This window comes from Anabas testudineus, chromosome 22, assembly GCF_900324465.2.
Source record: "Anabas testudineus chromosome 22, fAnaTes1.2, whole genome shotgun sequence".
NCBI lineage: Eukaryota > Metazoa > Chordata > Actinopteri > Anabantiformes > Anabantidae > Anabas > Anabas testudineus.
The window spans coordinates 1,985,790-2,001,161 of record NC_046630.1 but is presented as its reverse complement, the minus strand read 5'-3'; the positions used below and the strand labels follow the sequence as shown (position 1 = coordinate 2,001,161).

The following is a 15,372-nucleotide window of genomic DNA, read 5'->3' as shown; positions in this document are numbered from 1 at the left end:
TATTGTAACTATAACTCCCTAATGGTTCCAGAAATGTAAACTATGGTTAAACTTTTATTTTAACAGTTTAAACAATACAAATAATATGTTCATATGACTACTACTTCTACTACTACTACTTCTAAATTGTAAAACAATGAAATACCTGTAAGCTCCGGTTTAGAGAAGCTTTATGTGCATCTGAGTTTTTGAGTGTCTCTGAAACCTCTTTCTCCAGTTTCTCAAACAGATCTGGTGTCAGACAATCTGTTAGAAACTCCTGATGAGAAAGCGCCTCCTGCAGGCCGACCTGCAGCTTTTCACCATCCTCTAATGTCACCTATCACCAGGAGGAAAAAAAGTGTTTAATTGTTTGCAGGGGTGACAATTATGTGAATGTGAAATATTCTAACTAAATTAAGTGTAAATAAGGCACTGATAATTGCTCCATGGAGCTGAAATCTTTACAACTCAAACACAAAATCCTACCTCATCTTTAAAATATTCTCTACAACATCTAGGCAGCTCTTATATGCATCTAAGTGCAATTATGGGAAAACGCTCTTACTGACACAAACAGAAAAATGAATTATCATTGAAATCCACCTGCACAGAGGAAATGGACTCTGGTTTTCTCCGGTTCCATTGCTGCAGGGTCTGAAGACAATCTGTCAGATAGCGAGCTGTGTTTGTAGAGCAGGTATGCTGATGCTCATTCAGCCTGGACTTCAGACTGTAAACATAATTAAAATCATGTTTACTGCAAATTACTGTAAACAAAGCATTTTACATTGTATCATACTACATTAAATAAAATTAAAAACATTTAAACACATACTTTTTAGCCCAAAACTAATACATTCATGGACAACAAACAATAGAAAGTAAGATCCAATTCATTGTTAAACAACTATATTAGAAAAGTTAATTGTGTACATATATATATATAAAAAGAACAATTCTGTCTTTGCTTGTAATCTATCAAAAACAGAATGACGCATTGAGGCATGTTGCTGGCATGTAACAATAATTGAAAACTAAACTGAAACTACCTGAAAATTTGTGACAAAGATTCTGTTCAAGTAGGTTTAAAAAGCTTCAGTCAAGAAAAGGGACAGAAGTAACTATATATCATGTGCTTTGTCTAGATAATTGTTCAGCATACCTGTGATGTTGCTGGTTTAAGGTTTCAACCACACTAATAATTTCTGCTGGCAGCTCCTGGTTGGCAAGTGTTGACTTCACTTCCTGATGTAGATCACAAACTTTCACACCTAAATCTTCTAACAACATCTTACAATTCTAAGACAAGGAGACAACAACATCACATAAGTAATATCCATGCACCTTAATTTTTTAAACTTTCAAACATTCACAATAAATAAAGCCTGATGATGTGCTTGTAGAAATACAGTAGTAATAACCTGAAGGCTGTGCCAGTGCTGTTCGAGCTGAGCAATGTTGTTCTGTGGTTCACTGTAACTCAGTGCTTGGTCCAGAGAGCGGAGCTCCCACTGAAGGGCTGCAGCTCCCTCCTTTAGTCCCTGGGCCCTCTCGGCCATTTCACTGTCCAGCTCTTCTAGCCTCAACTCACAGGTTGTCAGGTGGTTCCTCACCTCCTGTTCTGAGGTGGCACAGAGGTCATGGAGATGGCTGACCTCCAGGGTTAAAGCATCCTGACCTCCAGGGGTACAGAGACCCATCAAACTGTCTCTGGCAGAATCCAGCTCCTTCATCTCCCTTTGCTCCCTGTCCACTGTCTGGAGCAAAGCCTGGTACCAGGAAGGAGGAGGAGGATCAGATAAGCAGAATGCATAGCCAGTAGCTTTTTTACATAATTCAAAATCAGCTACAAGTTGTATTTACTGTTCACATATAAATTCCCATATCTTCCACAGAAACATTATGTTTGTTACTGTAAATAGGATCTTTCGGTTTAGTGCCATGCAATACAAAAACAAAATACATTCTTTCCGATTCTTTCTAAAGGTTTGTGTCATATTGTCTGACCTTCAGAGTGTTAACAGAGCTGTGCAGACCCTGTCTGTTTGTTGGAGGAGCACCAAGGCCTTTAACTTGCTCCCTTAGCCAGTCCTGAGCTGCTTCATGCTGCTCCACCAGCTGGGTGCACTGCCTCTCTGTCAGAATGCCCTGCTCCAGGTTAGCTACCACATCCTAAAAACAACAGAAAGCTATATTATCACACACCAAGTCAACTGATTGCTTTTTATAATCAGTATTTATACTAGTCAAATAGTATTAGACAAAAAGAGACTTAATTTTGAAGGAACAGAATAAGTAGAAGAACATGCAAGTGTGGGTGTACACTGCATGTCTAAAAGCTGAAAATATTAAACCATGTTGTCACTAGAGAGTTTAAAACTCACCGTTAGCTCCTTTAGCAGAGCGGGAATGGACTCCTCCGCTGTTTGCAAAGAAGACTCATGCCAGCTGGGGTCCTGAGTGATCTCATATAGCTTTGCAGCCTGGGGAACATGCCTTACACTGAATTATTCTTTTTTTATGCAGCCCAACGTGTTATTATTATGATTTATTTTTGCCACATTACTTCAGCTTTATTAAAGTTGTCCAAGACGGAAGAGAGAAATAACGTGCCTGCTATGGTTTATATTACATATTGTTACATGTTATTTTCTGTGAGGTCTTTACCTGTGTGCGGAGCTCTGAAAGGACAGGGGCTAGGGCTGTGACCTGGTCCAGGAGGGTCCGGGCTTGTTCTGCTACCTGCCTTCGTTCTCCCAGGCCAGGCCAGGGGAAGACACGCTGCAGGCTGGACGTCTGCTTCTGAAGCTCAGATAGTTGGGCCTCAGCCTGTTCTCGCTTGTACTGATAAGAAAACAGGCTCTCCACAACACCCTTTAACTGTCTGAAAGGTAACAGTGGGTGACGGACAACATCAGAAGTCTTCCAACTCTCAGAGGTATATTAAGTCACAAAGGGATTCACACTGTAAATGTAAAAGATTCCGTTTTCTGAAAACATGTTAAAGACTGGAGTTGGATTTACTCGTCACCATGTTTGCCAGTTATTATTAAAAGAACATCCAAATAAGGGAAAAGGTGAGAGCCTACAGTTTGCTGTGAGACCAATCCAGGGGAAAAGCTGGTTGATCACCAGACACCACAGCGGTGTTACACCTGGGTTGTGCTGCAGTAATTTAAGCATCCCTATTTCCTACAAAAGTGTTGAAATACAGATAAGGACATCTCCTTATTCAAATATTTCACCAAATCACAGATTTTAATAGATCAGAATACATCTGGGTTCTTTCCTGAAAAAGACAATGAGCACTGACTTGCTATATGTGAAAGTTTTAAAAGATTATTCAACAACCGAAGGGTGAAAGCAACTTCATCTACCTCTGTGTCTCGTCAGCAGCCTGCAGAACTGCATTCCACTGCTGCCCAATGTCTTTGACTGTGTTCTGAACCTCCACTTTTTTGTCCTTCTCCAAGTCCTTCTGGTCACAGAGACTCTTTGCTCGTCTCTTCAACTCTGTCACTTGGGCCTCACCATTTGTCTTGGAGTTCAAGATGACCTGAGAACAACATCACATCTATCATGGACCAGTGAGATAGAAATGATTGCCTGACCATGTAATTATAATGTGTTCAAAATGTAAGATATCTATCATTAAAAAAGAAAATACTCTTTCTATTTCTGATACTTAAATTAAATATAATACAATTAGGTTATCAGCAAAAAGATTATTTCTGTTTTAAAAAACAATGACCAATAAATTTAAGGTACATGGTATTTTGAAATACACTTTGAAGACTTTATATACTGTACCTGTGCTGTATCCAGCCTGTCCTTTATCTGGGCCTGACTGCCCTGAGTGCCTTTCCCTCTGGAATCTGCCTGTTCCTGCAGCTCTTTAACCCAGGTTTTGGTGCTCCCTGCCTGGGTATGGAATGCTTCCAGCTCCTTGGAGAGTGAGTACTGGATCTCTGCTTTCTTCATAGTGTTCTCAGCAGTCTGTAGAACTGTCCTCCACTGCTCCTCTGAGTCTTTTACCATCTGCTGAGCCTCTTGTCTTGCGCTCTCCTCCAGTTCCTCCTGGTCAGAGAGACTCTGGCTTTGTCTCCTCAGCTCTGTCAGCTTGGCATCTCCCTCAGGTTTGCAGCTCAAGATACTCTATATAAAATAAAACTATTGTTTTCTTTCAAAAGAAAATAAAATTGTGTAGGAAAAAATGTTTCTATCTTATAATAATAATATATTTTGCTGACAAAATTATCAAATATAAAATCACATATTGAAAGAACTAGCTATTCAGATTTAGTTCACTAAATGATGGAAACATCACAAAAGGAGGAACCAACAGGGGCAATACCAACATATACGTTTTAGAAAACAGAGGTGATATAATATAAGAAGCGTGTTAATACTTACAGGATGAGAAAACAAACATAAATACAAACCACAGACAACAGTAATTTAAACAAAGACCAACACTTGTTAGCATGTAAATGTCACAATTTTATGTTATTAATATTGATGTTAACACAGATAGGTACGGGATGTTTTAGTCACACTGATTATTGTTCCGACTGACCTGTGCTGTGCTAATAGTTTTTTCGGGATCTGTCTGACTGTCCAGAGAAACAAGGCTCTGCTGCTTCTCTTCTAGCCATGTTCTGGTGTCTTCTTTTAGAGCTTCATACTCCCTCAGCTGGCCCTCTAAAGCACACTGCCTCTCAGCCTGATCCATGGCCTGTTTATCATTGTGAAGGATTTTCATCCACAGCTCGTCGGCTTCTCTTACTTTTTGTTGAACCTCTTGTTTGTTCTGTTCCTCAAGGTCCTGACCACACAAATTCTGACCTTTTCTCTTTAGCTCCTGGAGCTTGGAGTCTCCTTCAGCTTTGGAATTCATAATGGTCTGAAGGTAAGATTAAAAAGTCACATCTAAAAGGTGAGACTTGAATGAATCTGTGAAATCTATTGATTAATTTTTTGGCAACACAAATCAAGCTTGGGACATTGAAGCTGACCCCATAGTAAACAGGTACCTTTCAGCGCACTGAACTGATTTGCCTCTTTAGCTTGTTGTACTTTCTTCACGATGATGATGATGTAATTTGTCCATAAAACACAATCTCCTCTAACCCTGGATTCTTAGCTTACCTGTGCAATTCGCAGTCTGTCCTCAGCCTTGGCCTGGCTGCCCAGTGAATCCAATTGTTGTTGGCGGTCTAGAAGCCAACGTCCTGTGTCCTGCTGCAAGGTATCAAATTCTCTCAGCTGAAAAGTAAAAAATAACCGCTTAATGATACTATTGATAAAGATACTGTGACTCGACTCATTTGAGGTCAGCAATGTACAAGTAGGAACCCCTCCCTCAACAGGCGTGAAGGCCTTAGACTCAAACTGACTCCAGTTCATCATGCTACTCTTTCATCCATCCTGAGGAAAATCAAAACCACTTCAAAAATGGGGGTAGAAGGGGTTTTAAGGGGTGTGACTATTACATCTACTCACATACTTTAACCTGTGGTAGCACGTTACGTTTTCTTCTTTTGCCCACTTTGAGTTATTCAGGATAACTTGAATCTGGACAAATGCACTGCGTTTTCTCACCTCCAGCTTTCTCCTCTCTGTCTCCTCTGTAATCTGAGCATCTGCAGCAGTCGCAATCTGTTTAGCACCCTGTAGGACTGTCCTCCACTGCTCCTCTGTTTCTTTGACTGTCTGCTGAACATGGGCCTTCCTGCCCTCTTCAGTATCCTGATGGTCACTCAGACTCTGGCCTCGCCTCCTCAAGTTGTTCACCTTACAATCTCCTTCAGGTCTGGAGTTTAAGATGGACTGTAAAAAAACACAATATGCAATAATTGCACTAGCTATTTAATTCATACCTTCATATCTCAGTAGGAACTAACAAAAGGAGTTAGGCTGTGACACTAATATCAGAAAACAAGTTGCTCAAATAAAATGGAAAGGAACCATAGCTTTTGTTAGACTTGACATTGTTAGGCATACAGTTTTTCAGTTCTGTCAGCTTTATTTAGAAACACACATGAATGTTGCTCCAAAATGTTCATATCGGCACATTAACGCTGATTAGCGTTTGAGATTTCTGCCTTAACCAACTGACATCAATCTGGATCTCTTATAAAACTTGATTGATATTTGTCTTGTTAAAGCCATGTCTTCAAAACATACTGCATAGTACAGGACAATAGCTTCATACAGACCTGAGCTGTTTGACTTCTCCCTTCAGGTGGTGTGTAACTGCCCAGTGACTGTAGTTTCAGCTGTTTGTCTCTGATCCAGGACTGGGTGTTTTTACTCTGATCATCAAAGTCATCTGAAAGACTTCGATGCTCCATCTGTCTGGCAGCCTGCAGCAGTGTTTTCCACTGTTGCTCTATGGCTTTTACCAGCTGTTGAACCTCTGGTTTTCTGCTCTCATCCAGACTCTCACCTTGTAACTTCAGGCTGAGCAGCTTAGACTGTCCCTCGGGTGTGGAAGTCAAAACACCCTGAAAATGAAAAAACAGAAATAATAGGGTGGGAAATTCAGAGGTCAGAAGAGGCCCTAGACAGAACTATAAACTCGTCACCACAGCAGTCTATTCTGTTCATAGTAGTGTGATATAAGTCTAAAACAATCAGATTGTCTCTGATTACAGAAAACCAACAAATGATAATATAATACTAATCGAAATAAGCAGTTACCAGTGTCATTTTATCCAAACCACTTGTTGAAAATGGTCTGATCAGTACTACCAAAATTACAAAGACACTAAATTGTATTTTGTGATAATACACATATTCCAACATTATAAGTGAACTGTGATCTCACCTGTGCAATCTGCAACCTTTTCTCAAACTGCATATGGCTACCGAGGGCTTCTGAGAGCTTTTGTCTCTGCTCTTTGATCCACGACTGGATGCTTTGGCTTTGGGTTTTAAAAACATTAAAGTCTCTTTCAGTGGTCGCTTCAGTCTCTGCCTTGTTGAGAGCCTCCTCAGCATCTCGCAAGACCTTCCTCCACTTCTCCTCTGCGTCTCTGACTGCATCCTCAACCTCTTGTTTCCTGTTCTCGTCCAAGCCTTGGTTGTTGCACAGACTCTGGCATTGCTTCTTCAGATCTTGAAGCTTTAAGTCTCCCTCAGGCTGGGAGCTCAGCATAGCCTGTAGAGCAGAAGTATCACTCTAAGTGACCACTTTATCTTAATCCATGAAAACCAACCCTATATATAGTGATTACTTTACCACAAATTAATTCACATGTAATTTTAAACTCACTTTTGAAACCTCTAGCTTTTCTTCAACTTGTACATGGCCAACAGCAGACTGTAGTTTATGCTCCTGGCATATAATCCAGGACTGAATATTTTCATTCTGGTTTCTGAATGTGTCCAAGTCCTTGTCTAACAGGGCTTGTGTTTCTGCCTTGTTGAGATCCTCCTCAGCTGTCTGCAGAGCCACCCTCCACTGCTCCTCTGTTTCTCTGACCAGCTGATGGACTTTTTGCTTCCTGCTCTGCTCCAGGTCTTCCTGCTCACACAAATTCTGGCTTTGGCTTCTCAGGTTGGTCAACTTTGAGTCTCCCTCTGCTTTGACGTTTAGGATGGCCTGATGACATAATGAGGAAAATTATATAAAAAATCCTGACTTCTCACTTAGTGTCCCTACAAGACTAAACTGTCAACTTAGGCAATGAGAAAATGTATGTCAGCATTTTCTGATGTAGATGCATAGATCTCTCATCACCGACCTGTGCTTTGCATTTCATCTCCTCTGTCTGGGTGTCTCCAAGAGCGGAGGTTAGGGGCTGCAGAAGGTCTGTGATCCACATCCTAGTGCTCTCAGCCTGGAAGTTAAACCTGTCATACTCCCCCTCAAGAGCACTCTGAGTTTCTACTTGCTTCTGCAGCCTGGCCTGTAGGTTTCGGTAGCGCTGTATTAAGTTATCACTGTCCTTTAGGAGGCTGTCACCTCTGACGCCTTGTCTGCGTACTGATGCTAACATTTCACTGAGGGTCTGAGCTCTACAGCTGTCATGTGGAAAGAGAGACATATGGTATACAGAGTTAATCAGTGTACAAGTGGAAGCATCACACAGCATAGGGAGAACATGTATTGTTCTGAGGATTAACAGTTTTAGTTTTTATGCTGTAGATTTTGACAGTAATCAAAAAATGTGTCTCAATTTCTAGAACACGTCTATTACAATGGTGAGCAGATGTTATGGTGCAGGCATGGTTTATCAGTTATTTATAAATATTGTCTTATTTGGTATCAAAAAACACTGCGCTGAGTTTCAAGCTTCAAGTTTCAATATCAGTATAACTATCAACTCCTGTAAACAGTGAAGCCTGAAAAATATTCAGTTAATAAAGTAGCAAGCAATGTATACAACATGTACAAGCTCTACTCAAACTTATCTTCAAAGGTTGCAAAGATGTTTAACACCTTCATTGCTTTTGTGAGGTATGGATTTATTTTTACACACTGATTCTTACAATATTATTTTTAGTGCATAGGAACTAAACTGTTTCCATGTCCGTTTGTAAGAATGTTGAAAATCACCTCTCATCCTGAAGATCTTTGAGAAGATGTTTGGCTTTGTCTGACACCACCAACTGTTTTTCTTTAGTCTGCAGCCAATCACGGAAGCTATCATGCTGGTTTTGTAGACTATAGGATAAAAAAAAGACACATGTAACAATTAAGCGTCATTTCACAGCAATTCTTAAACACAAAGGTAAGATCTTTTATATTCAATATATCAATTATATTGATTGTTCAAGAAGTATTTACCTGTTTAAGTCTACAAGGAGTGATTCCATTTCTTTCTGCCTGTTGTGGCAGTGAGTTCTGAACATGCCAACCTCATCCTGCTGCTCTTTCAGCCAGTCGGTGAGCTCAGAGAGCTGCTGTGCAGGAATCTGCTGGCTGCCTCGTTTCAGCTCATCTTCCATCTGGTCCAGACGTCGCTCTGCATCTTTGGCTTTTAAGAAACCCTGGTGGACAGAAGAGAAACTGTGAGGACCTATCTATCTTGAGACATTATCTTTATACCTGAATAGGAATCTAGGATCATACATTTATATCTAATGATTGACTTGTATGCATCAGTTCACTTACAATCAGTCTTTGCAGAGATGTTTCCAAATGTGTTCTGCTTTCAGGGTTCTCAAAACATTCATTTACAGACAGCTGCAAGTCCTGGAACCATCCCTCAAATGACTGCCTTTCATCTACAGAATTAAAAAGAAAAAAACTGCTGTTATTATATAAGATTAAAAAACAAACTTGGGTTAGTATGAGCTACTAGTGCTTACTAAGTTTCTTATAGCCCTCTCCACTGTCTTTTTTCACAAAATCAAATCTACTGAAATGAGACTCAGCACTAACCGTTGATGACTTTGAGCAGGCCTTTGTCCCTCTCCTCTCTCTTCAGGTGGATCATATCTTTGGTGCGGCAGATGGCATCTCTCAGCTTGCTGCAGTCAACAGACAGGGCCTCTATCACCTGAGGACTTGCCACGCTGGAAACCAAACCCACCTCCTTGAACACATCATCAGACTGTTTCTCCTGAGCCTCCAAATCATCACACAAATCCTGATGGGGATGAGATATTGGAAAACTGTAAAAAATGGCTGTTAAAATCTTTACTGATCAATCAATCTACCAATATACCTTCAGTGATACCAAATTGATTTATGAAAATCTGGAAGATAACTTCTAGATAATGTGCTAATACAGGCATTTACAACATAAAAATAAAGCGAGTTACAACATCAATCAGCTGTGTACCTGTATCTGCGATTCAATATTTGGCCCTGAAGCATCAAGCTTAGTGAGAGAACACTGAATATTCTCTACAGCAGACTGGCACTCCTCTATCTTCTCAGCAAGGTGTTTCTTCACAGCTATAAGCTCCTCAAAGACGTCAGTGCAGTCAGTAAACAACTCCTTCACCTGCTCCATCCTCTTCCTCAGTTGAGTTTCAATTACCTTTTGAAATCATTGTAAAAATGATTCAGGCCATCGAAAAGAAACACACATTCAATCCAGTAGCCAGGATGCAGCACTACCCTTGAATGTGGAAGGGATGACATGTTTCAACTCACCTGCAGTTCCAATGGAGCCTCCTGACTATGCAGCATCTCCTGAATCTCTAAAGATTTCTTGTGGAAATGTTCAATGTTCTCCTCATTGGCCTTGATCTCGTCCTTTAAAACACCAAAAACTAGTAGGTTAATATATCTTAATGAAGTGTCAGGAGGGTTATATGTGTCCCTAAAATTGTCACCTGTCTGTAAAGCAATGTGAATTTTATTTTGTTAGGATATTTTACCCTCATCACAATCACTTGTTGCTCATTGTGGAAGGGATGGCTCTCTGCAAACAGGGCCAGTTTAGCTCCTGCCCAGCTGTCCACCTCTGCCCCCAACATCAGCTGCTTCTCCCACAGCTCCAACCCCACCTGGAGGTTATCCATGTATGAATCTGTCTTCTCAGTCACCTGGGGACACCAAAGGGTTTAGCTAAAAAGAAGTATATTAGGGTTTCTAAACTAGCTTTAATGTCTTTTTTTGAGATTTTAATTCTAATAGACAAAGCTGGTCTCAAGGCAGAAGATAATCAAATCTCAGTGGATGAGGGCAAATCAGAGGTTAAAAATCTTCCTTTAGTCTGTTGCTTTCTTGAAACCACTTAACGCACTAAAAGTGTAAGTACACTATTAATATATTCATGCATTTATTTATAGGGAAATGCTTCATGCATAGATGCTTACATCCAGCCAGTTGTCAATGAGTGTGTCAGCCTCTGCTTCGAAGGAGGTCTCACTGCAGTCTGGGAACTTCTTCAGTTGGGACTGCAGCTGTCTGCAAACACCTTTCATATCTTCCATTTGTGCCCCGAGTGCACCCAGCTCCTCTTTAATATCACGGACCTGTAAAAATGATTTATTTCACTATCAGTGAGAATAAGGATCTCATTAGAATGTTTCTACTACTAAGGGGTTTATTATATTCACTCCTGTGAATTATATAGCATAAAATGGTACAAAATCTGTTAAGCAAATATTCAAAAAAATCATATTATTCTGTCTGATAGTACAGTGGTGCTATGTGTAAATCCTACCCACTGTAAATAAATGGGTTACACCACAGCAGAAAAAAGTACATTTTGTATTCAAACAGAAAAATGTATACAGAAATGTTTTGTGACCTCACCTTGATTATACTTCTCTGCAGGTTGTCCTTGCCCATGTACGAAGCCTGTTCACTGATGGTCTGCTCTGCTCTCTGTATGGTGTTACTCAGGTGACTGCGGCAGCTCTGAAACTTCTTCAGGAGCTCCAAGAGAATGTTACACTGCTTCTTCCTGTAACAGGAAAAGAAGAAAAGACTTGTAAGTGATGTCTAACTTTCTCCTGTCTATACGTATGTTACTTTTAGCCAGTGGTATCACAGCTATGACCAAACAATCTAGAGCAAACATTTGACTTTACATTTAAATAACTTTCTAAGTATAGTTCAACTAGATATCCTGCAGTATTGTCTTATATCATAGACTATAGTTGTATAGTCCCAGCTATAGTTGTTTATAAAGACATCCTTATCCATGACTAGTTGATTGAGTTCACTGTGTTATCTAGCTGAACATTTATAGTTTCAGTGTAAATTTACCCTCAGTTTCACTTTTTTCAGCTAATGTATGTTAGCAACGTGGCCAGGGGCCTGTAATTCCTAAATGTCCTATTTATTGTGGTTACATGTTTCTCCTGCCACACCTACCTTTCAGAAAAACCTCTCTGAGTCCCCCTCCACAGAGTCTCCAATTCCTGCAGGAGGTGTTCTCCTCCTCCCTCTTTCTCTTGAAGTTCACGGAGGCTCTGAAGCTCTGCTTGCTGAGCTTGCATCTGAATCTCAAAATCTGACAGGGCACGGAGTCTGGAAATTAAACATTTACATATCATATCATCATCATCTTAAATAAAACCCTAAGCATAAGCATATAAAAACCAAACATAGTACAGGCATCAAAATAGCTGAAACCTCGTTGCACGTCATATACCTGTGTTGCACAGCAGGCAATGTGGGCTCCTTAAGGCCTTGCATTTCTATTGTATCTTGCAGCTTTCTGAGCTCTCCCAACAGTGTCCTCTTTCTTAGCCCCAAAGATTTGCTTTGAGTGTCCTTCTTGATATCCTGCTGCTGGCTGGCCAACCTACTGTCAGCTTCCTCTAGCCTTTTGAGAAGAGCAGTGACCATGTCTAAACAGGAGGCTGGGACACAATCCCTGGTGACCGTTAGTCTGGCCCCCTGTAGGAGCAGATCCAGCTGGGGTGCCTTCTCCTTCAGACTCTCGATGTTCTGCTTGATTAAAGCTAACTTGGAACGACAATCCTGCAGTCTGGCAGCATCACTGCAGGGAGCACCTTGCACTCCAGATATATCTTCATCCACAGTACGCAGTGACATAAGGAACCGGTCGAGGGCACGGGCAGCTGCTTCACTCTTACGAACTTGCTGTTGGAGCTGATCCAGGCTGGTCTTGTGGGTCTCAACTTCACGGGACAGAGGGAAGCGATCTCTGGGGTCAAGATCGCTGGATTCAGAGTCCAGGCGGGACAATTGATACAGCTCACTCTGGATGTTGTCATCTAGTTCCTATTGCAAAAATAGTGTGATATGAGATGGCAGTGAGAGATATTGGTTTGTTACGTCAATGTTTCGCTACCAAAGTTGGTTGTTATAATCTGTGTTCTTTTCCTGGTTAAAACAGACAAAAACAGACAAAAAAAATCTTAAAACCTTAATATCTTTCAGGATGTTGGTATTGGTCAGTGTGAAGGCAGTAATGTCTTTGGGCTGTCTCAAGTAACGGCCCAGACGGTCGGTGAAGTCCACCATGTGGTTCTCAGTGGAGTCAATCTGTCTCAGGGCTGCACCTAGAGAGCTACCCCTCCTCTGGAAGTTGGACTGTTGGTCACGCCACTGCTCTTGCAGCTCTGCCATCTCTTGCTCCAGACCAGTGTTCCCATTCAACTGGGAGCAATGGTTTGCATACTCAGACCACAAGAACTCCGTTTCCTGCCTCAAAAACTGCAAAAACATGATCACTGGATTTATTACTGGTTTTGATTACTGGATTTATGTAGCATCATTAAATTCCTGTCTGTTTATGACATATCCCAACTTGTATTGTACCTGTATTTCCTGCAGCTGTGTATGCAGGCCTTTAAGAGAGACGGAGTCAGAGGGGATATCCTTGATGCTCTGTTCATTTTTTGCCAGTTGGGTTTGCAGAGTCTTCTTACTATTGTCATATCTAAAGATTTTAGATATGAATAAAGATTTTTGAAGTTAAAACAGACAAATGAAACAAGTTAATCAACAGAATCAACAAACCCTATGATGTGTTTGTTTATCAAAGTCTAGACCTTTCTAAAGCCTCCTTTTTGATGGCTTCGTCCTCTGTAGACCCTTGTTTTTCAACTCCCCTCTTCTCCATACTGACTATGTTTGTTGTCACTTGAGGCACCTGAGAAAAGGAGATAGTACATTATGTCATATTACAGCATGTTAGCAGCTGGGAGACTGGCTGTAAACGATAACATGTGTAAGAGTGAGTCATACCTCAGTTGAGACCTGAGGTTTGTCACTTGGTTTTGAGGGCTCTTTTTGTGTCGTCACATCCTCACTAAAAACAACAGAAACCCTGTATAGTCTTCAATCATTCAATTCAAAAGTTTTTTAAGCTTATATTCATACTTTTCATTAGGTCAACAAAAAACTGACAGATGTTTAAAATACTGCGATTCTAGCTCTTCTTGTCAGCTATTTGAGGGCTGAATACAAACTCATTGCTGTTTAGAGGACACCATTTCATGCTTTAAAATATTCTACCTAGTTTCAGGTAGTGTTGTATCTTGGTCTCCACTGAACTGGTGCTGGATGGCAGCCAGCCTCTTCTCACACTCCCTCAGCTGAGTCTGGGCCAGGCGGTGAGTGTCCTTGGGACTTAGGGTGTCACAGAGCTCTTTCAAGGCCTCTAGGTGGTGCTCTGCCTGGGCAAAACTGCCAGCTTCTGAGAAGCAAGCCTGGGGAATGTTGATAGAGTGAAAATCACAGGTCTAGGTATGACACTCAGTTCATGTGCAGCTAGAGGATTAATGCTATCAACTCGATTCCTGTTTAACTCACAACCCTTTTTTGTTTTTTAGACACATTACAAATATACTTGACAGTTGTATCATAATTCTTATCCTAGTGGAAGTGCTAGTTCACATCAACTATTACAGCGTTACAATTTTATAATGATAGCTGGCTATGACACACTCAGAGGCTACTGCAACACATAACCCAACCTCCAGATGGCAGCAGCTAACATAACACATAAATGCTGCGTTTTCCTTTGTACCGAAATGCATTGTCATCAGTAACTTTCTGTTAATGCCGTTTGAGCTGCTAATAATTTAATCTTAAATAGTTACTTAATGTTTCTTTCTGATGTGTGTGTGCCTTTTCTAACCTATATTCACACTAAATGGTGTTGCATGGTACTGTAAACACACCCCAACCAGAACAGTACTCCTAAAGAGCAAGAGAAAGAGCAAGAATGCATCACAATTACCAAGTTCCAGTGACAGCATCCTTCGAGGCATACAAAGAAGGAGGAGGAAAAAAAGCTTAGATAACCACAGCAGATCAATGGGCCCCACACCACGAAGCACACTTGCCAAGACCTTAATTCTAGTAATTTAGCTACCTGGGCTTGTTGTTCTAATGGGGGGTTTAAGTGCATCTCACATTGTAGGACAGCTGTGTTAAAGTCTTTCCTTGTTACTTCAAACCGTAATTGCTGCAAAAAGCCAAAGATCTCAGCTCTCACAGCCTGGGAAATAAATAGATATTGAAAGAAAAAAAAAAAAACACATGATATGCTAGAACATAGCATTTAGTAAAAAGGTTTATTATATGAATGCTTCAATGCAAGCAAATTGGCAATTTGCTGACATGCACATTTTAAATAAAGCTGACAGATGCAGAATGTTTCAACAACAGTTTTAGTTTAGACGTGTACAAGCAAGTATCTCACACATATGAACCTGTGTTAGAATCTACAAGGATGAGTGCTCATCTGTTATTCAGATTTGAAATCCCAGACATCAACACAAAACTCTAATAAACTAATTAGTGCCCTACCTTCCACTGTGTCCTGACAGACTGGGTGAAGATCTCCATGTCTTCGAGCTGTGAGGGGGTACAAAAGGCTTCCATGCCTTTGGCGGCCCTCAGGAACTCCTCCAACAGCTCAGGGTCCAAGGTTCTCAAAGACTCCTGGGGGAAAGGCATGCAGAATCTATAAACGTTGTAAATCTGTTTATATCAGTGAG

General features: G+C 40.8%; 1 protein-coding gene across 1 annotated transcript in view; it reads right to left on the bottom strand.

The window, feature by feature from the left end:
* Positions 1-15,372, bottom strand: part of syne2b (spectrin repeat containing, nuclear envelope 2b) — a 104,320-nt gene that overhangs the window by 71,184 nt on the left and 17,764 nt on the right. The window contains 33 exon segments of the mRNA XM_026340149.1: positions 146-319; positions 586-712; positions 1,145-1,281; positions 1,404-1,751; positions 1,990-2,154; positions 2,367-2,465; positions 2,650-2,866; positions 3,360-3,538; positions 3,793-4,137; positions 4,559-4,885; positions 5,131-5,247; positions 5,584-5,811; positions 6,201-6,488; positions 6,812-7,144; positions 7,259-7,588; positions 7,731-8,010; positions 8,546-8,653; positions 8,777-8,979; positions 9,104-9,216; positions 9,374-9,581; positions 9,777-9,977; positions 10,094-10,195; positions 10,321-10,488; positions 10,762-10,920; positions 11,204-11,354; positions 11,768-11,923; positions 12,048-12,643; positions 12,788-13,078; positions 13,184-13,304; positions 13,417-13,517; positions 13,613-13,676; positions 13,883-14,076; positions 15,182-15,316. Of these exon segments, the coding sequence (XP_026195934.1) occupies positions 146-319; positions 586-712; positions 1,145-1,281; positions 1,404-1,751; positions 1,990-2,154; positions 2,367-2,465; positions 2,650-2,866; positions 3,360-3,538; positions 3,793-4,137; positions 4,559-4,885; positions 5,131-5,247; positions 5,584-5,811; positions 6,201-6,488; positions 6,812-7,144; positions 7,259-7,588; positions 7,731-8,010; positions 8,546-8,653; positions 8,777-8,979; positions 9,104-9,216; positions 9,374-9,581; positions 9,777-9,977; positions 10,094-10,195; positions 10,321-10,488; positions 10,762-10,920; positions 11,204-11,354; positions 11,768-11,923; positions 12,048-12,643; positions 12,788-13,078; positions 13,184-13,304; positions 13,417-13,517; positions 13,613-13,676; positions 13,883-14,076; positions 15,182-15,316 (6,765 nt within the window).